At 46.0% G+C, this 20212-nt stretch overlaps 7 protein-coding genes across 7 annotated transcripts; 2 read left to right on the top strand and 5 right to left on the bottom strand.

Moving 5' to 3' along the window:
• Window positions 1–516: 516 nt before the first annotated feature.
• Window positions 517–1982, bottom strand: GLAREA_09776 (uncharacterized protein; the record flags this gene model as incomplete). Its single annotated transcript, XM_008086372.1, has 5 exons — window positions 517–1092; window positions 1145–1239; window positions 1310–1449; window positions 1507–1733; window positions 1845–1982. 5 exons carry the CDS (start codon window positions 1980–1982, stop codon window positions 517–519), a joined length of 1176 nt encoding a protein of 391 aa, XP_008084563.1.
• Window positions 1983–3820: 1838 nt separating this feature from the next.
• Window positions 3821–5714, top strand: GLAREA_09775 (FAD/NAD(P)-binding protein; the record flags this gene model as incomplete). The annotated part of the gene is made up of 3 exons (XM_008086371.1): window positions 3821–3857; window positions 3933–4529; window positions 4588–5714. The coding sequence occupies 3 exons, from the start codon at window positions 3821–3823 to the stop codon at window positions 5712–5714; spliced, it is 1761 nt and encodes a 586-aa protein (XP_008084562.1).
• A 4575-nt stretch (window positions 5715–10289) lies between these two features.
• GLAREA_09774 (P-loop containing nucleoside triphosphate hydrolase) lies at window positions 10290–13298 on the bottom strand (the record flags this gene model as incomplete). The annotated part of the gene is made up of 4 exons (XM_008086370.1): window positions 10290–10355; window positions 10406–10525; window positions 10578–12241; window positions 12293–13298. The coding sequence occupies 4 exons, from the start codon at window positions 13296–13298 to the stop codon at window positions 10290–10292; spliced, it is 2856 nt and encodes a 951-aa protein (XP_008084561.1).
• Window positions 13299–13429: 131 nt separating this feature from the next.
• GLAREA_09773 (uncharacterized protein) lies at window positions 13430–14079 on the bottom strand (the record flags this gene model as incomplete). Its single annotated transcript, XM_008086369.1, has 3 exons — window positions 13430–13794; window positions 13848–14001; window positions 14056–14079. The coding sequence occupies 3 exons, from the start codon at window positions 14077–14079 to the stop codon at window positions 13430–13432; spliced, it is 543 nt and encodes a 180-aa protein (XP_008084560.1).
• A 441-nt stretch (window positions 14080–14520) lies between these two features.
• On the top strand, window positions 14521–15677 carry GLAREA_09772 (uncharacterized protein; the record flags this gene model as incomplete). The annotated part of the gene is made up of 3 exons (XM_008086368.1): window positions 14521–14600; window positions 14662–14892; window positions 14948–15677. 3 exons carry the CDS (start codon window positions 14521–14523, stop codon window positions 15675–15677), a joined length of 1041 nt encoding a protein of 346 aa, XP_008084559.1.
• Window positions 15678–16450: 773 nt separating this feature from the next.
• On the bottom strand, window positions 16451–17911 carry GLAREA_09771 (Acid protease; the record flags this gene model as incomplete). Its single annotated transcript, XM_008086367.1, has 3 exons — window positions 16451–16528; window positions 16595–17467; window positions 17522–17911. The coding sequence occupies 3 exons, from the start codon at window positions 17909–17911 to the stop codon at window positions 16451–16453; spliced, it is 1341 nt and encodes a 446-aa protein (XP_008084558.1).
• Window positions 17912–19283: 1372 nt separating this feature from the next.
• Window positions 19284–20018, bottom strand: GLAREA_09770 (uncharacterized protein; the record flags this gene model as incomplete). The annotated part of the gene is made up of 1 exon (XM_008086366.1): window positions 19284–20018. The coding sequence occupies one exon, from the start codon at window positions 20016–20018 to the stop codon at window positions 19284–19286; it is 735 nt and encodes a 244-aa protein (XP_008084557.1).
• Between the last annotated feature and the right edge of the window lie 194 nt (window positions 20019–20212).

Genomic DNA, 20212 nt, shown 5'->3' with positions numbered 1-20212 from the left:
TCACGTACTGTGATTGATGATCCGATCTTTATTAATGGTTATTGATACATGATAATTTTACTATCTGACATTCTCTTGTCTAGATGACCACCTTTCACCGACCGTATTACGAGTCGAATCAGCTTCCCTGGTTTACGTCTCGGCCCTACTCAACACCACCGATCTCAAGTCCCTTTTGTTTTCTTGTTATTTTCCCAATCGCTCCTTGTGATATCTATGGATAAGTGTGTTTATATCGATGTAAGTGTTGGGTAGTGATGATGTTGTTGATGTAATATTTGAAAGTCTGTTTGAGGCCCATTAATTTGGGGATAAGTAATTTCTGTTTTGTTGTGCCATCGTTGTTGCCGGGGGTCAATGATTATCAAGGTGAACTCGTTTTTTCGACCTCTTAATCGATACTCAAGTCGATGAGGCATGGTATGATATGGTACCTCCTCATCTGCTGACGCCTCCACATGATTCAGCAGCCGATTCATCCTCACCTCGATTGTCAAGTCGTGTTTAGAAGCGCCCTCAAACAATAGGCCAATGACTCTTCTGCAACCCACTCTCCCCATCCATCCTCTCCCTCTCATGCACAATAGTCTCGGTAACAACCGTAATCCCCCGTCCACTCAGTTCCCCATCACTAACCTTCCTCGCGACCTTCCCCAAACCCATCTCCTTATCCCCCACAATCCTCTCCTCACTCCCATCCCCAATCGTCGAAAGCGGATACAGCGTCCTCCCACCCCCAAACCTCTTCTTCCCATTACTCCCCTCCTGCCAACTACCACCATGGAAATCCCCGTTCTGATCCGCCTGCGACTTGGTATTTCTCGACAGGTTAATACTGTCAAAGAACGATGAATCGAGGAGTTTCCGGGTCGTGCGCCGGAAGAAAGGGTAGATCATGGGGATGTTGCCGATGATGACGGCGACGAAGGTTTCGCGAACGGCCCAGGACCCGGCTTGTTGGGCGCCGCCGATGGGATCGCGTAGGATGAGGATGCAGCGGAGAATGCCGGCTGCCATGATGAAGACGCCGCCGCCGAACATGCCGAGGAGGAGGATTTTGCGGGGGGTTGGGATTTTGGCGCGCCAGAGCATCTGGGGGGGGTTAGTGGGTTAAGGGGTGAGGGGTGAGGGGGGTGAGGCTTACAGGCATGGGGATGGACATTAGATACATGTCGGTGAGGACGTTGAGGATGACTGTGACGTAGAGGTCGATTTTGGAGATGGCTGGTTGGCAGAGATCTGGGAAGGTGTTAGGAATAAGGCTCAGGTTGAAAAGTAGGGTCGTGGTGATTGATGGTAAATTACTTACTGCCTGGGTCTGGTCTGATCTGCCAGTTGTGGTGAAATGGCTGGCAACCGAGAAGAATCGATAACTCTGTGGCAAGATATGTCACAGCTAGTGCTCCATATCCAATGAGGACTCTTCCTCTCATATCGTCGACACCCTCTCTGTCATCTCGTCAGCTCAAATGCAAAACATAATTTGGAAAAGTAGAGCTGACTTACGTGAGTCTTGCGTAGAAAATGCACATGCAAAGTTTTAGTAGCCAAAGCAACAAGGTGTAAAGTGACCACCCTACCAACTGCGTCTTCGAACCACCAATTCTCATGTTCCATTCCTCAGAGCCGACGACGATATTGAGTCTCTGCTCGTCACTCATTCCATTATTGGCGAGACCATGCCACCATGCACCAACAATGTAAGCTGCAGCAGTCTCAAAGGAGTAGACGACCTATAATATATGTGAGATGAGCTCAAGAGTCTGATAAGCGTTGATATCGGGAGCTTAGCAATGCAGCTTTCTGATGGTATTGAGATATCTTGATGGGGGAGTTTAACTCACTGCTGCAAGTAGCATCAGATAGTCATCTGGTTTGAAGCCTTTGAAACCCACAGTCTGCCATCTGGCATAAGTTCTGATCCCAATTGTGGTGACTCCAATTGCAAGCAACGTAAACGCTTCCGTTACAAAGGCGTTCATGATGAAAACTCGAGTAAGGAGCTCCTCGAGAACACTCGCCGGTAAAAAGTGAATCGAACCGTGATGCCAGAATTGTTCTCGAAATCGGTACTATCGTTAGATTTTCAAATGCCCATTCGCTTAACCAGTTCCGTAGAAGCAATGCAGAGAGTTCTGAATGCCAACTGCAATATATAAAGACAAAATGAAAACAGTAGACAGAAAGTGCCGGAAGATCTGGTGGAGACCGTTAATTCCTTCTTGGTCTGTTCACCTTACGTACTCAGGAGGTTGAAGAAAAACAGAATATGATCGTCGTCAGCATCCACACACACCCAGGGCTCGCCAAAAAGCAGCAAAGTTTGGGGGTCAAGCGGAGTACACCCAACGACTCCCGGAATCTCCACTACAGACGTTGAGCCGGCATTTCGTCCTAGGATCGGGCCGTTGGCAGACGTTTGATAGGGTATGTTGACGTTCTTCCCTGCCATCCGCGAAACGTTTGTTGGATACTGAGACTTTTATAGAACTCTAACGCTAACCTGGATTTATGAGCCGAATGCATGTGATGGATGTATTGGTTGCACACCCTTTTCTGATGAAGATATGGGATACCCAAAACTTGTCCCTCAACGCTGGACACAACCGAGTTGCTGCTGCTGTTGATACGCCATTCTTGCTGCTTCCCCTGAATGATGACTGTCCATTCACAAGTCTGGTATCGTATTTGAGTAAGGTTATTTGATGACCAGGTTTCTGCAGTGCCTGGTTGCGGGCAAAAGATTCCGGAAATCGGATCATGTCGTGGTCCTCCGTGTATAGTAACATCGAGATATAAGCGCTGCCGGCAAGCTCCTGCTTCGACCAAGTGCATGTACCAATCCGAAGACGGATGGCGTCAGTCACCTACGGGAATTTCAAAAATGATAAGGGTACAAACGGGGACCACTGGGATCGCGAGATGATTTGACAAGCGGACTATGTGAGTAGCCGGTTCCTGACATTTTGTCCACTTAGCGCGCTCGTCTCCAGAAGAGATGTTGGTTACCAGAAACAACTAATCGAGGAACGAACCAGGCAATAATACGTAACAGATATCGCACATTATTTTTATGAATTGCTTTTTCTGATGCTATCGAGCAATGAAGTGATAACGCGTACGCAATATCACCTCACAAACATGGTTGTTATCTTCGCAAAGAAAATCTTTCTGTTTCCCAAGATGGTAAGGCCGGCTGTGATGAACTTCTGAATTGCAGACTCGGCATTTATGTGAGACAAGACCACTTAGTAACCTCATAGCCGAAGTCAAGCGTGGCAGAAAGAGACGACCACCGAACATCACTACCACTGTTGCGAACGTTTTGGTAATTACCGGAAGGCTCCAAGCATTTCAAGGATGGGTTTGTTGGCAAACTTGGATTTCAAAACACAAAAGCAAAAAAAATACAACAGCATGTGGTCTTCAGGAGAAGTCAAATTCCGGCATTTGCATACACCAAGCGTTGGCAGGCCATTTCCTAAAGATCCATCGGAAAAAATTCGCAGTATCTTCCACATTGGGCCGTATCGTCACTAACCCTGGTGATAATGCAACGGTAAGTGCATGGTAACCCTACAGAGTTACATCCGAGTGGAGTCGTGCTATGGCCTGCAGGTTACCCTTGAGACCACGATGGTTGGGGGGTGGAGTACGAATAGCGGGGACTTTCCTCGAAGCTGTTGCGATCGAGTTGGAAAGTTTGCGCAACCTCTGGGAAATCGTTGTCGTTTGTATTTTGTTGTTTTGCGCGCCTCGCCTGTCTGAAGTTCCTTTTCTTTGCAGCCCTTGAGCCTGGTAACCCTACAGCTTTGCAATAATGGTTGAAACTGTTGATTTAGTCGTCATTGGTGCTGGTATGTACGACATTGGTCGAGTTGGATTGAATGAGACGAGTCGTGGGATCGAACAAAGCTGATTTCTGTTTGCAGGGTGGTTCGGTCTTGGAGCAGCAAAAACATATCTTCAAGTCCACCCAGATGCCAATTTAGTCGTTCTCGAAGCTGAATCGTCTGTCGGAGGAGTATGGAGCTCGAAACGCCTTTACCCAGGTCTGCGGTCCAACAATCTCGTTGGAACGTACGAATATAGCGATTTCCCAATGGATGAAGCTACCTGGGGCGTAAAACCAGGTCAACATATTCCGGGCCAAGTAGTTCATAAATACTTGACAGCATATGCTGAGAAATTTGGTGTCTTGCGCCGCATTCGCTTCAACTATAAAGTGAAGAGTGTTGAGAAGAATGAGAGGGGTGGCTGGCTACTGTCGCCAGAAGGAGACTCGTCGACGTCAATCTATGCGAAGAAATTGATTGTTGCAACTGGGGTGACTTCCCAGGCATTCTTACCTACTTTTGAAGGTCAGAATTCTTTTGGCGTTCCATTGTTTCACAGTAAAGACTTCTTGAAGCATGCCGACACTATCAAGAATTCCAAAAGAGTTACTGTTCTTGGTGGTACAAAGTCGGCATGGGATGCTGTATATGCCTATGGCACTGATGGTGTAGAGGTTGACTGGGTGATTAGAGGTAAGAGCACCTCCCGCAACTTTATTAAGACAGCATGTCAACCACTGACAATCAACAGAATCTGGCCATGGCCCTTGCTGGATGGCACCACCATACGTAACCCCTCTGAAAAAGTGGCTGGAGAAGTTAGTCCATACACGATTCCTGACCTGGCTATCTCCTTGTGTTTGGGGAGATGCTGACGGGTATGGCGGTATTCGTTCCTGGCTTCACGGCACATCAATCGGTCGATTTCTTGTAGACAAATTCTGGGGGGTTCTTGGCGGCGACGTGATAACGCTGAACAAGTACGACTCTCACCCCAAAACGGCGAAACTAAAACCATGGCACGATGCGTTCTGGACTGCAAGTGGTCTTAGTATCTTGAACTACGAGACAGACTTCTTCGAGCTGGTGAAAAGCGACAAGATAAGGATCCACATTGCAGACATCACAGAATTGTCCCCCGGAAAGGTTCATCTTTCTGATGGTAATTCATTCGAAACAGATGCACTCCTCTGCTCGACTGGGTGGAAACACACAGCTCCAATGAAATTTTCTCCTCCCGGCCTTGAAGCTGAGTTAGGCCTCATGAGCCAAAGATCATCAAGTGAAGAGGAAGCCTTGATCGCTCGAGCCGATGCCGAGATCCTCGAGAAGTATCCTCGACTAGCGAACCGGCCACCAAAGAACAAGAAGTTCGAAGCTCTGACCGATACGAATGCCAGAATACAGAATGAGGAAAACCTCTCCTCCATGGGTTTGTATCGTTTTATGGTGCCTCCGGAGCCCAGAATGTTGGCCACACATGACATCGCATTTTCGGGATATGTCATGACTATCTCGACTTCGATCCTAGCTCAAGTCCAGGCATTATGGATAACAGCGTATTTTGATGGAAATGTGTTGCCTTTTGATACCACAATTAGTTCGTCGGCTGAATTGGAGAAAGAGATCGCTGCAATCAAGTATTCTGCCACGCTTCACAATCGCTTTGGCAAATGGCGCTATCCTGGTGGAAAGGAAGGCAAGATACCGGATTTTGTATTCGATGCTGTGCCGTATGTAGATATGTTGCTCAAAGATCTCGGGGTAAATTCAAGGAGGAAAGGTAGCTTCTTGAAGGAAATTTCGGAGCCTTACGGTGCGGAGGATTATAAGGATGTTGTGCAGGAATGGATGGCTAAGGGGAAAAAGGATTTGTAGGTAGAACACTGTGAAATGATAATATATATGACCGTCCAGAATGTTGTTGAGATTTGCAGATGTGAATCTGAGACGCGCGGGGCGAGGATTTTAGGGGCGGGAGACTCCGCGGAGACTAAACTTAACTCCGGACTCATTCCCGTCACAAGTGGGCTTCGGAGAGAAAATAAAGGACAGTGCAGAGAAGTCAAAGTGTTAGCTCTTTTCAACAATAATTGGCTGGAATAGAATGCCTGACTTTGATGTTCTGAGGCTCTCCTCAGTCGCAGAAAGTCTTTTTCGAATAGAAGATAGTGTGAAAGAGTCAGATAAAGGAGGGGAGATGTGGAGGAGACTGGCCCAAAGTTTTACCTACAAACCACTGCGCGACTCGCATTTATTGATGGTTAAGGACTAACATGACAGAAGGAAAGTACCTCACTTAAATAATGAAGCCGAATTCAACCCCTAAATACTGTATCTAGAGAAGTAACGATTTAAAAAGTTAGATCTCTCCAATCATAACAAGCTGCAAATAGGAGAAAAAAGATTCACTTGGCCTGAAGTTTCCGACCGGAAAGACACGTCGAGGTCGCATATATTGCGAAATGTCAGAACAGTTGAAAATAAATACGATAGAAGAGAAACACTGACATGGAAGATTGATCTAATCGAACACTGGATTGACAGAACCGAAATTTCAAGATGTCAGTTCAACTGACTTTCAAAAGAATTTACGAATGAAAACATGAGACTTGCCTGTAAGATCTACCCCAAACGTCGAAATGTATGAGGAATAGGCCAATGTCGGATTAAATATTAAAAAGAATTGAGGGGAGAGTAAGACTTACATGAATGATCATCACAATGTCCAGATGTAAAGGCTGGAGAAATACATTGGACACTCCGGAATTGAATATGTTAGATGATTTCGTCAGACACTTGGAGGAATACTACAGACCTGAAGAATCGAAGAAGATGCCGGGGAAAAGATGCCCTTCGCTATGTTTCACACCAGAGGAATTGCACAAGATTAGATCGATTTTGGGACCAACCTGGGGATCGAGTATGACTTGCTTAATCGATTGATTCTACTTGACCTTGAAGTTGAGAGGAGAGATAAATGTCACGATGCGGATTTGAAAAGTCACATCAGTAAGACCAAGTAAGTTAGAAGGGGACTACTGACTTGGGGAAAAGGATGTAAATTTCAAAGGCGAACACTAATTCTAGCACCTCGCAAGTTCGAAATGTCAGAATCTTTCATTAATGAGGAGATGGTAGGGTTGACTTGCCTGGATGATTTAAATTGTTGAAGGCGAGGTAGGAAAAAGTGCGTGTCCGAACAGAGATAGAAAACGTTAGACCAGTTAAGCGAAAAAGTTCCAGAGTAGTACTGTAGTAGTAACCTGAAAGCTCTAGTAATAGTTGAGAGGCGAAGACTACATCTGATGCATTGTAAGCCGTAAGCTTAGACTACTTTCTAATTGTTCAGTAATAGGGGAGAACTTGCCTGAAGATTGATTTCGTTTGAGTTGAGCCAGGAGCAGTGATGTTGCAAGCCGAGTTACAAAGGTCAGCTGGGTTATTTCGAAAAGGAGAAAAAATCAGCAAGACTGACCTGATAAATCGAGTCGGATTCAAAGACTCGAGAACTTTGTTTTGCCACATTACAAAGTTTCATTTGGTCAGCTGAGTTGGGTTCAAAAGTTAAAATAGTGGTACTAACCTCAGGTGAATAACTTTAAAGTCCGATCGTGTTGTAACCTCGAAATCCATTTTCGGACATTTTGATTTAAAAGATTAGACCACTTCCCATTAGATATGTGAGAGGTACTAACCAGCTAAGCCAATTTGAGTTAAGCAACTTGGATCTGTATGTTACATTGCAAGGCCAACGAGGTTAGATTAGTTCCAAAGAAAGATAGGACATAAATACCAACCTGAACTTCCGAGTCAATCCAAGAAATCCCAGAACTAAAACTTGCAATTGCAAAGTTCGGAAAGTTAGATCATGTTCAAAAAGTTTGACCACAGTGTACAACTTACTTTTTTGATGGGAAAATCGTTCCACAAAATTGAAAGTCCAATGTGAGTGAAACTGTTCAAAGATATTTGGTGAAGAGAAATACTTACTTAAATGAAAGAGTCGAATATGGAGAGAGAAGTTAAAGTTCATAAACCGGATTTCAAACGTTAGTGAGACTGTTCCATGATAAGTGTGAAAGGAAGAAGACTTACTGGGAAAGATGGGAAAAAAGCGTGAGAGAAAAAATAAAAGTGAATAATGTCAGTCAAAGTATTCTGGGATATTTTGGATGAGGAAGACTTACTAGGAGAAGATGAAAAGGTGGGTGAGAAAAGCGAGAAGTGAATGGTGTCAGTCAAACTGTTCAGAAATAATGTGGAAGCGGAAGGAGACTTACTTGATAGAAAGAGCGGAAGAGTGAAAGCGAAAACATTTGAAACTCAGCGATTTTTCAAATAAATTGGGAAAAGGGAGATTACTTACTTGGGAGGGCTGAAGATGGTAAATACTGAGGAGTAAATTCGAGTCGGATGTTGAGAACCGTATTTCAAAAGTCAGTACTGATTGAAGATAATTTGGAGGAGGAAGAAAACTTACCCGAAGAAAGAGCTAAAGTGTATGTTGAAAACTGGATTGGAATGTCAGTATGCAGTTTTGAAGAGGAAGCAGACGTACCTGGAGTCTAAAGAATGAGCAAAGAGGAAGCATGATGCTAAAACCCCGGATTTGAAATGTCAGTAATGTTCAATGAGTAGAGGGAGTCGTACTTGGCCTGAAGAACGAAGAAGAATGATGGGAAAGAAAAAAGGGTTTCGGAGTGAGAGGAAGGGGTTTTATAATTAAGTGAAGAACTAGCCTCCCAGTCTAAAACGATGACCTACAACACTGACGAGCGCATGTATCAGATCTTCAATTTAGCGGATGTAACATTACTAAAATGTAGCATGAGCACGATCATCTTTGAGTTTTTAGAGGTTTAAGCTTATTTTCAAGGTTTAGGGACATGGTATGATAGCATCCAAGATGTTGGGTTTGATGCCAAGCCGTTGACGGATAGTTTTAGCGCATGTGAGAAGATGCGATTATTGGACGAGGGGTTTAAGCGAGGTTTTAGGGGGGAAGTCGCTGTGGAGGAGGATCGTGAGTTTGACGTATTGAGGGATATTGAGGAAGGTGGCGTACTGAAATTATGATCTGGGATAGAAGCTATAAGACACTTTGTAGGGAATCTTTTCATGTGGCTAATTCAATCTCAAATGGCTAGGAATAACTTGACTGAGCTGAAGATCACGATTTAGACCAACGGGTCAAAACTTTCAGCAACGACCCCAGGAGTTACTCACGATACTTCTCGAACCTATCGTGATCATAGTATGAAAGTACAACTATCAAAGTCCGCTTCGTTGCGGGTAGGTGTCTTTCTAGCGCGGTCTATCCCGTCACTAACTCGCACCCACTTGCCTACTATGATGCGAGTCCAAAGCACCGAGCTAGAATACAACACAATGACCCTCCCTCTCCCACTTTGTGCTCTTTTGATGTAAAGTCAAACCTAACAATAATTAGATTAAAACAAAACTATCCACGTAGACAGAGGTAATTGCTCAAATCCCGACAGAGGCGCTGATCAACAGCTTAAAACAAGTCACTCGTACCAAGACCTCCATAGAAACTTACACTCTATCCCAATGATCTAGCTTCTCGAGAAAGAGAACTTGCCCGTAACACACTCATTAAGCCCTCCTGCCGACCCGCATCTACCCATACTTTCCCCGCTAGATCTAAACCACAGTACCACCCTTTTCCTATAAGGGGCACCTCCTATCAAAGTAAATCTTTCACGACCCACCCCCCCACCAATCACACTAAGAGATACTCTCAAAACCATCCCTCATTTCCAGGGCCACAAACAAGACCAACGGCATTTGCTTGCTCGCCAAGGATCCCAAACGACAAGCTCTAAAAACGTAAAGTTTGCCAAGACGAATATCAGATACATCATTCAACGACATAGTGGGGTTCGGCAGAAGTACTGCAGGTCAAGGGTAGGAGTGAATCATCGGCCATCGGGTGCATGAGCAAGATGCAATAAACCATGCAACGACGTGAAGGTCATTGGCAAGAATCGGGAAGAGAGTCATGTAACGTTCACGTCTTGGGCCATGTTGGCGTTGGATTAAGAGCCAAAGTGGATAATTTTGCGAGGAGGGGTATGTACTTAAGTTAAATGCGTGACGTTTTTCACGAGATATTCAATAAGTCGATTTGCCCCAGCACAATGAGGAATGACGAAGGCGTTAGCAGCAGGCAAATACAACTACAACGCTCTCCATCGCCACTCGGAACTGTAAGGTTTGGCAACTAGATACCGCATGTATTGAACTTCATTCGATTTCTTTTCATCATTCAGACCACGCTATAATGATATCAACTTTATACAACGCTGATAATTCACCATCGTAAGCTTTACTCCACACATTTCCAAGCAACCGATTAGGTATCCTGGATCCCTTCCATTGAACGCCAAAAATGATAATCCACCAACACCGTACGCCCTCACTACATCCTTACTCGCTATTTCGGTCACGAACTTTTGTAGATCTCTTTGCCGTTCCAATATGTGTGTTATGAACCTTCATTTTGTTAGCATAATGAAAACATTCGGAAGACCGTTGAGGCATACCTTTGTGGCAAATTTCAAACTCGTCAAAGTCTCGCTAACGTGTTCTTGCAATGGACTTGCCATGACAAACATCAGTGTCTTCGAATTGCCTCCAAGCGAATATTGAAGCAGATAAGTCAACTAGCACAATAAGTTAGTTTTTCACTTGAAATTTCTGACCAACACATCTTACCTTTGAATTGCGATAAGGAATGTGAGCACCCTCTTTGCCCTGGCCGAGCGCCCCGATGACATCGCCAAGACAGCTCAAGCTCTTGTTGATATTCTGTGTTTCCTTCATTCGATCACCCTCAGCACCAGATTGCTTCAGTCTCTCTGATCCAGCCAAATCAACCAGGTTTAACGTGCCTTCAGAAGTCTCGTTTGTTGTGCTATTTCTGCCAATGAGCTTCAAGATGAAAACAGAATGAGATCTAGAAGAACGTTCATTAGATTTCGTTGCCGCTACGCTGCGGTTGTTGGCAGCCTGCTTCAGAATGGACTCCACGGTATCTGCTGAAGTGAGGGTGACGGTCTTAAGGCCAGTGACAATAGTCTGCTTCTTCTGATCATCATGTCGAATCTCGTGCTTCTTTTTATCCATGTCCTTGGAAGAGCCTAGTAAGTCGTGTATCTCTTCGTTGTAAACCTCAACGAAGCTGCCTTCCATCGTGTATGTCCATCCTTTGTCCTTCAGATTTTCTGCGGTTTCGTAGATTTGATGTGTAGCACGAGGAATCATGCCGTCAGCCGAGGACATCGTGTGAGTTTTCCCTGATCCTGTTTGACCGTAACAAAATATACAAACATTATATCCATCAAGAGCGCTCTGTACGAGCTGAGATATCTCGCCAAATACCTCTTCATTTTGAGTATTAGGCCCAAAAACTCTGTCAAATGAAAAGGCGTGCGTCTTTCTGGTAACTGTACCGAGACTGCTCTTCTCTTCTTTGCCCATGATCTCAAGTTCCTTTGACTCTTTGTCGATGTCTGGAAACTTGACCTGGGCGACTTCTCCTTCCGAATTATTACTTGGAACCGGTCGTACTCTGCACATGACGCGAATGTTTCCTTTGAGCTCTTGGACCTGGTTGAACAGAATTCTACGAAGCGTTTCTTCTTTGATGAGTTTTGCTTTCGACTCTTCCGCAGATCTCATAGCATCCTGAAGTCGCGACTCCATATCGGCAAAGCTGTCGGATTGTGCCTTACTGCCGGACTCAAGGAAGTGGATACGAGCGCGGAGGCTTGCCACAGTTGCTTCTAAGCTTGTGATGGTGGACGTTGTATCGATTCCCGTCCTCCTCATTTGTTCAGATAAGTCTGCTAAGCTCTTCTCGGCGTCACCCTTCTTCTGTTGTTCCTTCTCCAGCGCTGCCTTCAGATTTTCGAGCTCGTTTCGAAGATTTTGAATCTCTTGACTCTTGTCCTCCAAAGCTAAATTTTTATTCTGATCACCTTTGGCGATATGCTCCTCGAGCTCCTGAACTTCCCGAAGTCTTCTGTTTCTCTCTTCCCCAAGTTTTTCTTCCGCCTTCCTCTCGATATCTCGGATCTTATCATCAATTTCGAGCGCTGCCCGTCTCTCAGCTTCCCGTATCTCATCGCGATGATTTCGAAGCACGCGGTCCATTTCGTCAGTGTTGTCTCGACGGAGCTTTTCGACCTCATTCCGGAGGGCTCGATCCTTGTCGTCAATCTCTAACCGGTGAGCTCTAATCTGGTCGTCGAGACTAGTGGTGAGATTAAAGAGTCTCTTCTCAAGAATCACAGACTTCTCACGCATTGCATCCAAGTCGGTAGTTAAGGACTTATTGGCGGACGTCAGCCGTTGTTGGTCGAGTTCAAGAACCATTACTACCGCATAATCAATATGTTAGTCTCTAGGAACGTGCAGAATCCACTCACTTTTCTCTTTATAGACAGGAACTGCTTGTTCCAGAGCAGTAGTCTTCGAAGAGTCCTCTCTGATTTTATGATAGCAAGCCATCACCTCATCGAGTTTCGCTTTGGTGTCCCAATCTGTTGGAGCAGCTATGTCAGAGTCTTTTGTTAAATAAGTACTTTTCATTGGGGACGCTTTGGAAGGACTTGATGGAGTGATAGGAGCTCGTCTGATATTTCCATGCCTAGTCTTAGGAATGGGAATATGAGAAGGGGTTTGCGGAGCAACCAAGCCATCGCCGGGATCTTCCCACAGTACGACAGCTTGGTTGAAACTTTGCGACCACGAATCCCCGGACCCAGAGCTGTCTGGGCCCCTGTAAGATAATCTCGGCGGGAGCAGTAACTTGCTGCCAGCTGCTTGATTGTTTGTTGAATAGTAACAGTTGTTTTCATCGATGTGCATTTTTTGTAATGCCGTAGCGATGGAACTGTCTCTTGTATTGCACCTTGTGCTGTGAGACCTCAATGAAGAGACTGATTGCGTATGTCGCAGCTTATTGTTCTGTAAGACTGCAGGATTTTGAGATAAAAGAAATGAAGCACAGCGTGTGCTTTCTCGTAGCATACCATCTCGTCTCTCCGGGTTTGTTGCCCACGATTCATCTGAACGATTACTCATGGCTGTATTTGATCGTGCTTTGGTTGCGTTCGGCGGCCGTGTTCTTGTTGACTGACTGAACGATGGCGGAGGTCGTCCGTAATGTGTTGATTGAGATCGGATGTGGCCAGGACCCATGCTGCTTGAAAAGCTGCCATTAGAAGTCTGCCTCGATGAGTTTGAGGTACTGTGAGAAGATATTGTTGAGGCGGTTGAGGGGTTTCTCATGGCCCCAAAGGATGACTGTACTGCTTTCTGTTGAAACCCAAGAATGTTAGCCATATGATCGGTAGAAATACCAGTAGAAAGATCGATGCCTGAAGCTTCGGGGAACAGCGTGTAAGCCGAAGATATCTTGCGGATAACCATTTTCGCCTCGGGGACTATGTAAATCGCTGTTAAACGTCCAAATCAGGGACATTGGAAGAGAAATATCGACAAAACGCCACAGCCCCTCGCCATGTATATAGGCTTGCGCTTCATTTCAGATAAATTGGCCTTTACGTATGGCAAGCGTGCACGAACTTCAGTCGCATCGCACAACATTGTAGCATTTGCTTATTTGAATTCCGCCGCAAGGTCCTAAGTGGCGCATTGTGTAACACAAGCCAGTAATGTCTCTTGCAATCGACTCTTGGAAGTTTGTCGATCCTCCCAGTGGATGGTAGGCCAACGTCGTGCCGTCTTGGTCGCACAAGAAATTCATCACTCAGAAAAATTGAACTTACGCCTGAACTCGCGCTCACCAGTGATGTCCCCTTGACTGGTGGTTTGCCAGATATTGTGGGAATCGTCGGTTTTGATACTGGTTCTCCGCCTCTCTCTGCCAAAGTCTTCCGTTGCTTGGGTTCCGGTTGGCCATCGTCTGTTTCATCAAGATCAGCGCTACGTTCTCTAGTCCCAATCAAAGACACCTACGATAGCCCATTGCGCGCTTGATATTATTGGGAGCAGCCATTCGAGAGACGGGTTTGGCTCTGGTGTTATTCTCGGACGGAGTAATTTCCTGTAATCCTTTGCCTGGAGATGGAATTCGGATCATCGGGGGACGAATTCCAGATGGGCGATCACACTGTATCAATATGTTAGATTCTTTGTTCAGAGAGCAATTGGAGATGTGGCTTACGGCATTCTCTTCAGAGTACTCCATGATGTGATGTAGCAATTGCTACACGCGGAAAAAAGCTATAACATGCATCAATCGAAAGCGATAAAGTTGAGCGATGAATTTGCTGTGCGAAAGCAATCTAGGCAAGAATCGATGGGTGTTTGGCGTTGATAGAATTGAGGGTGTAAAGGTCGTTGCGATTTGGCGCCATCTAGATCCAATGTCAACAAAACCATGTCGCGATGTAAATACTGAATCACGTGGTAGCAACCGGTTGCCAGTTTCTCCGTAGCCGACCCCTGCTTCGGTTTGTTGACACTGACGGAGGCTTTCCCCAGCCCAGCCTCTTCCCGGCCCCGCGCATTTCCAGCAGCATCATCCATCTCACAACAATAAGACTTTTGCTTTCGCAATATTCGCAATCCACTTTAGAGCACGTCCCTTCAGTCGCATTATTATACAACACAAAACACCATCTTCAAAATGTCGGGCGCATCAAGTTGGTTGCAGAAAATGCGAAAAGCAGAGCTGTTAGAGCTTTGCGACTCAGTCAACTTTACAGAGTAAGAACTTCCACGCGCCGCAACGGGTTTTAGCAATTGAAGCAATACTAACTCTTTCTAGGTATGATGGACTGAAGAAAACGGAAATAGAGGTTGCTCTTGACGATTACCTCACTGAAAACGCGGCGCAATTTTCTGGAGAATCGCGACTTGAACCATTCTATAGAACGCGAGGGCGCGGCAACCACTCGCCAATAAAGAGAGAAGCTCCTTCTATCGTATCAGAGATTACCGAGAAGGCAAAGGTGGTAAAGCGCAGAGTTACAAAAGCTGCAGAGGAATTACTCGCGACGTAAGTGCTACGCGCCCAGGAAGTCGCGTCTGAAGTATATGCTAACAAGTAACAGTGATGAATCCGAAATCGAACAAGCAACCACACGCGCGCGTTCCGCTCTAGTCAGAACTCCAGCTCGCTCTACTGCGCTTTCAAATTTGAGTTTCGCGTCGAGTCTTCCCCTCCCACCTTCTCCAGCTGTTGTTGCCGACGTGATTGACCGCCGAACCTCGCTTTTGCGCTCGAAAGTCTCACAAGCCTACGAAGATTCGGGTATCACTGAGCAAGCAGAAGCTGCTCGCGAGACCCTATCTTCACTTGTTGCGATACATTTCGTCATCAACGCATTTGAGTTATATAGATTACGAGCGGAGGTTCTCCCAAGCCGATACGCGTTCACGATTCCCGAATTACCAATTATTCACACCAGCGAATACCCCGTCTCAATCCCAGATCTATTTCTGCTATTGACGAGTTCATTCTGGGGTCCAACAATTCTTTGGGCGTTTACCAGCATCTTTATCCCATTAGGATCGGCCTATTTCTTCAACCTCACCAGCAAACCTCGCGCGCGTTCCCACAACCAACATTTCAACTACACGTTCGATCCCTTGACCTTTAACATCGTCAAGGCACTCTTGACATTCGTCATTTACGGACAAGACGTGACGTTCGGTGGTCTCGTCGATCTCGAATACGTCGCGCGCATCAACTCTGCGCTGTACGGCGGTTGGATTGGACCAATCGTCGGTTCGGGTATTGGCGCCCTGGTCACCGTCTACGAAGCCATCATCAAGAAATAAACAAACGCCTGAAAAGGCGCACCGGTTCAGGAATGTGTACAGGATTGAATTCTCAATTGAAAAAGTTTTCGTAGCAGCACATCAGTTGGACGGAGATTTCATCATTTTTACTCACCCATCTTTTTCTCCGTCTCTTGTGCTGGCACGATGATCTCGTTTTACGGTGTCATAGGAAGGCGTTAAGGGCGTTTTTATTTGATTAGGGAATACCCCCTATCTCTTTATTCCAAATCATTATCAGTCAGACGGGTGTTCTAGCTTATTGTTTTCGGGTCGTGGTACAGTTACTTTTCTCTTACGCTTGAATGATTACGGTGAGGAGCTTTTCCGGTATTACAGCGCTTGGGGAATAGGAAATTCAGTTAGTGATTGATTGGACTGCATAGTTGATCGAGTAGGATGAATGTTATATGATGTGAAACTGCTTTCTTCCCGCAAACATTTGAGTTATATATGATCGCGCTTTCTGACCGTGTTCCAATGCCCCGTTTTGGACTCGATAATACAGACAGAACGGCAGAATGGAAGTGGCATCAGTGCAACGTGTCACATGATACTACGAATGTACGAGCATCTGTCAATTTCATCTACTTTCCAAAAATCCATGAAGACACAACAAAAGACCATCCTCTCCATACAAAACAATCAGTACAAACAACCTGCAAACCACAGTCCACAGGATTCCATCTCCACCAAGTTAGACAACGAGACTCATGCCCAAGAGATTGCATTCAACCATTCTACCCCAACCTCATCAGGTAACAGAAGCCCCTCTATCGAGGAGGCGAAATATTCTGATACTTCTCCGCCCTCTGCACAAACCCAAACCGTTTATTCCCCTGATCAAAAACCTATCACGGAATTAGCCTTCTCTACCCTTCCCACAAAACACAATCCAACAGGACATAAGAACTTACAGCATAAATTCCCTTCAAAAACGTATCCCCCAAAATATCAAACGGCAGATTGCCCCTCGATTGAATCCCACCATAAACATTCCCATCCCCAACACTAGCAAACCCGAGATCCTCCTTCTGAATAATCACCTGGTGTTGGCCGACGGCGATCGTGACGACAGGAAGGTCGGAGAGGGGAGTGTTCTCAGGGTAGACCCAGCCTTGACTATTGTAGTCGTAGTAGGCGTTTGGGATCGCGCTGTAGACGGCCTCGCAGACGGCGTCGGAGACGAGGGCGAGCGTGGTTCCGGTGTCTGCGATGGCGGTGTTGCGGGAGGATTGAGAGACGGTGGTGCCGTTCACGGTGGATTGGGCGGATGTGAATTGCCAGAATCCGCTGGAGGAGCTGATGGGGGTCCAGGCGAGTGATTGTCCGGAGGCGGTGATGGTGTCTTGGTCGATGTAGCCGAAGGTGTAGAAACCTTGGCCTTGGTCGTCTTCGTTGGCATCACGCCAGCTTCCGAGTTTGGCGGCGAAGACTTGAGAGGATGTTGGGATGCTTCCTTGTAGTATTAGGTTTTCGACGGGTGTGTGGACGCGGTTTGGTTGGACTGTGTTGATGCTGCCGAATGCAAGGCCTAGGAGTCCGTCACCCGGAGATTGGAGGAATTGGTCAGAGAGATCTTTGGCCAATTCAATGGCTTGACTTTCAACCGCGAGTCCTCCAAGAGTGATTGTATCAGTACCGACAGCGCCCGATGCGTGAGAGTTGTCCCCGTATCTGATTTCCCAGGACGCGCCGTTCATGGATTTGAAAGTAGATGAGTTTGAAGGATCATAGGTGGTATGTCCCGGTTGAGATCGTGCACTGGAATCAAGCAAGGTAGACCAAACCTGTAGATACTGTTAATAAGAAATTTAAATGCCTTTTTCAAGAGGAGCAATTACCCAGAGGTCTGAACTACCTGTGTAAAAGTCCAGATAGAGCGTTTGCGCAGGACTGCCAATCTGAACAGGGCAGAGGTAAAGCGAGTCATTTTGAATGTCTTCAGCCGGAACCTCTCCGATCTTGGTTGTTTGGAAATCCCTAGATGCAGGATCCTCGTCTATTTTCTTGATCAAGACATGACGAGTCGAGGGTTTGGTGGTATGGTGATGAAAAGTCGCACGTTTTTCACCTTCCTCCAAAGCCTTGACCATTTGGCCATAAGGCCCCGGCATGGTAGGCTCAAAGCCCCATTTGCTAAGTAGGTGAACGTAAGACTTGGTTCCGGATTTCTTGTAATTCTTGTTTGGAATGATGTTGATCTTTTGGAGTCCTTGAAGAGTGTCAGCCATGTTGATAAGATACTTGCTAAGTAGTTAAATAGTTTGTAGGTGGTTGAAGTGGTAGTGATGCTTGCGGATGTTCTTAGGAATGAATGCAGAATGTTGTGAGTGATGAAGAATTAACTGAGGGAACTTTGAGTAGGAGATATACATGCTCGAGCACTTCTTCGTTCTGGTACAAATCCCTAGGCAAGAGCATGTTACCGTTTAGTGAAGACGGCAGGTACCACCACTATCGAGGAAACAAGATACACAACGCTGCAACTCGCACAGAATTCTTGTTGCGCAAAACGCTTGTAACAATCACATAGTGATTGTTTAGTCTAGGGATTTCCCCTCGAAATCCCATACTGAAGGGCTAGTTGTTGTCGTGGTCGATTTGAGGGGAGCATTGGTACCGAATCGTGTCCGCAACTAAGCGAGGCTCACTTGGTTTTCACATTAGAGGTTATGACCACTTGTCCAGAGGAAGAGTGTATCCCTTTGAGTAGTTATTAGCCATGTGAACATATGTTGCAGATGGTATTTCCATATCGAAGAAGACCATGTCGAGTGCTAAGAAGGTCTAGGGACGGGGCCGGAGCCATCCACCCGCGAAGCTAAGCTGTTTAGTCTACCAGAGTTGAGAGGGTTGAAAGGGACCGCCATCATGAAGACAAGTACCAGTGACCAACAATGTGTTGGATGTTGCATTTGCTATCTCTTAAAGTAGCTTATCATCTAGTAACATTAGATGATGGTACGAAGGCCGTTTCATATTGTTGAAGAGGACGAACCATACAGTTCTAAGAATTGTGTAACACAGACTTTGTAGCGAGGCTCTCAATTGAGGCTCCAAAGAGTTACTAGTGTTGCTCGAGGAGGCATAACTAAACCTATAGGTTAATGGATAGTGCATAGGTGCTAAAAAGCAGTATCATAAAACTAAGCAGCCTTGAGTCTTAGACGTTGCATTCATCCTAGGTGTCGCGCAAAACATACGAATGTGAAAACTTTCAAGACACTTGTGGAATGGCCAGCTCTTTCTGAGTTCATAAGTGTTGTGATTAAGATTCTCGGCGATGTAGATCTGAGGAATTCCTCGGCGCGCTGGTCGATAATCTGTCGCATTGAGATCCACTCACCTATAATGGAAGTGACACAACCAACACAAAGTAAGAACATAAATCTGCCTTCAAGGTACGTTACACAATGTTACATTTCGTATAGGAGAGTACTCAATAAACGCCGAATGCCAACCCAAACTCCTTCGCTACCGAAACGTGTATTTGTACAAACAAGCTCCATTACCAGTGAGCGTCCTGTTCTTTTCAACGTCGCCATCAAATCCTCCGTCGACCCAGAATATGGCGTATCAGCCGATTTTGTAAATGATATTCCCTCACGCGCTGGACTCCGGATTGTACACCAGTGCTCTATCTTGTCGCATTCCCTCGAGCACACCAACCAATCCACCTCTTCGCATCCTCTCAAGCACGACTGTCATTCCTTCTTTCGCATGTCCCATTTGACTTTCTGTTTTTCGACTGGCAATCGCCTCGATGCTGCGTTGAATCCCAGACTTGCTCCAACTGGCTAGGAAACTCTTCTTTGGCTCCTCTTCTGCATCCGCAGCGGCAGCCTCGCCCTTTCGCTGAGCTCTTGCTCTCAATCGATCGCCTAGTCGGCTCTTAAACATGACAGTTGTTGTGACGCCAGTGGTGCCTTTCTCGACATTGAGATCATCGTCCTCGTCAGCAGCAATCTGCCTTCTATATTCCTGCCGTTCGACCACGCTGAGTATTCCCGTCCAATCCAAGTTTTTGCTTTCGGTCTTCATCCAGCCTTCTTTTACATCAATCGTACTCGTCTCGAGAATGAAGCTTTCCGACCTGCCACCGCTAACGTTGCCCAGTACACTTTTCGGCAACAGCTTCAACACCGCAGATGGCAGACGCGATGATTTGCGATGAACGCGCATCGTTTGCAAACGTCCATCTTCATCTATAGATCGCGAGATGACATCGGTCGATAGCACGTGCGTGCTGTATGGATTTGGGTATCGAAGGAAGTATGCGAGGGTAACGGCGGGGAAGGAGTAGGAGTAATCGTAGGAGGTCTCGTAGAATTTGACCATTATGAAGATATATTATTCATTTGAGTTGGTTGGAATTGTTGTCTGTAGATGGGGAAGTGTCCAAGAGGAGGGGGAAGGAGTATGATGATGCAGCGCCTCGATCACAGGTGAACCGTCGTCGAGGTTTATTTGCTCGGTTAAGGACCAATACCCATGTGGATCTAGAAGCTCGTATAAATCCGGGGTAAATTCGA

The sequence above is a fragment of the Glarea lozoyensis genome (genome assembly GCF_000409485.1).
Source record: "Glarea lozoyensis ATCC 20868 chromosome Unknown GLAREA4, whole genome shotgun sequence".
NCBI classification, from domain to species: Eukaryota; Fungi; Ascomycota; class Leotiomycetes; order Helotiales; family Helotiaceae; genus Glarea; species Glarea lozoyensis.
This window is presented reverse-complemented; position numbering and strand designations above follow the sequence as displayed.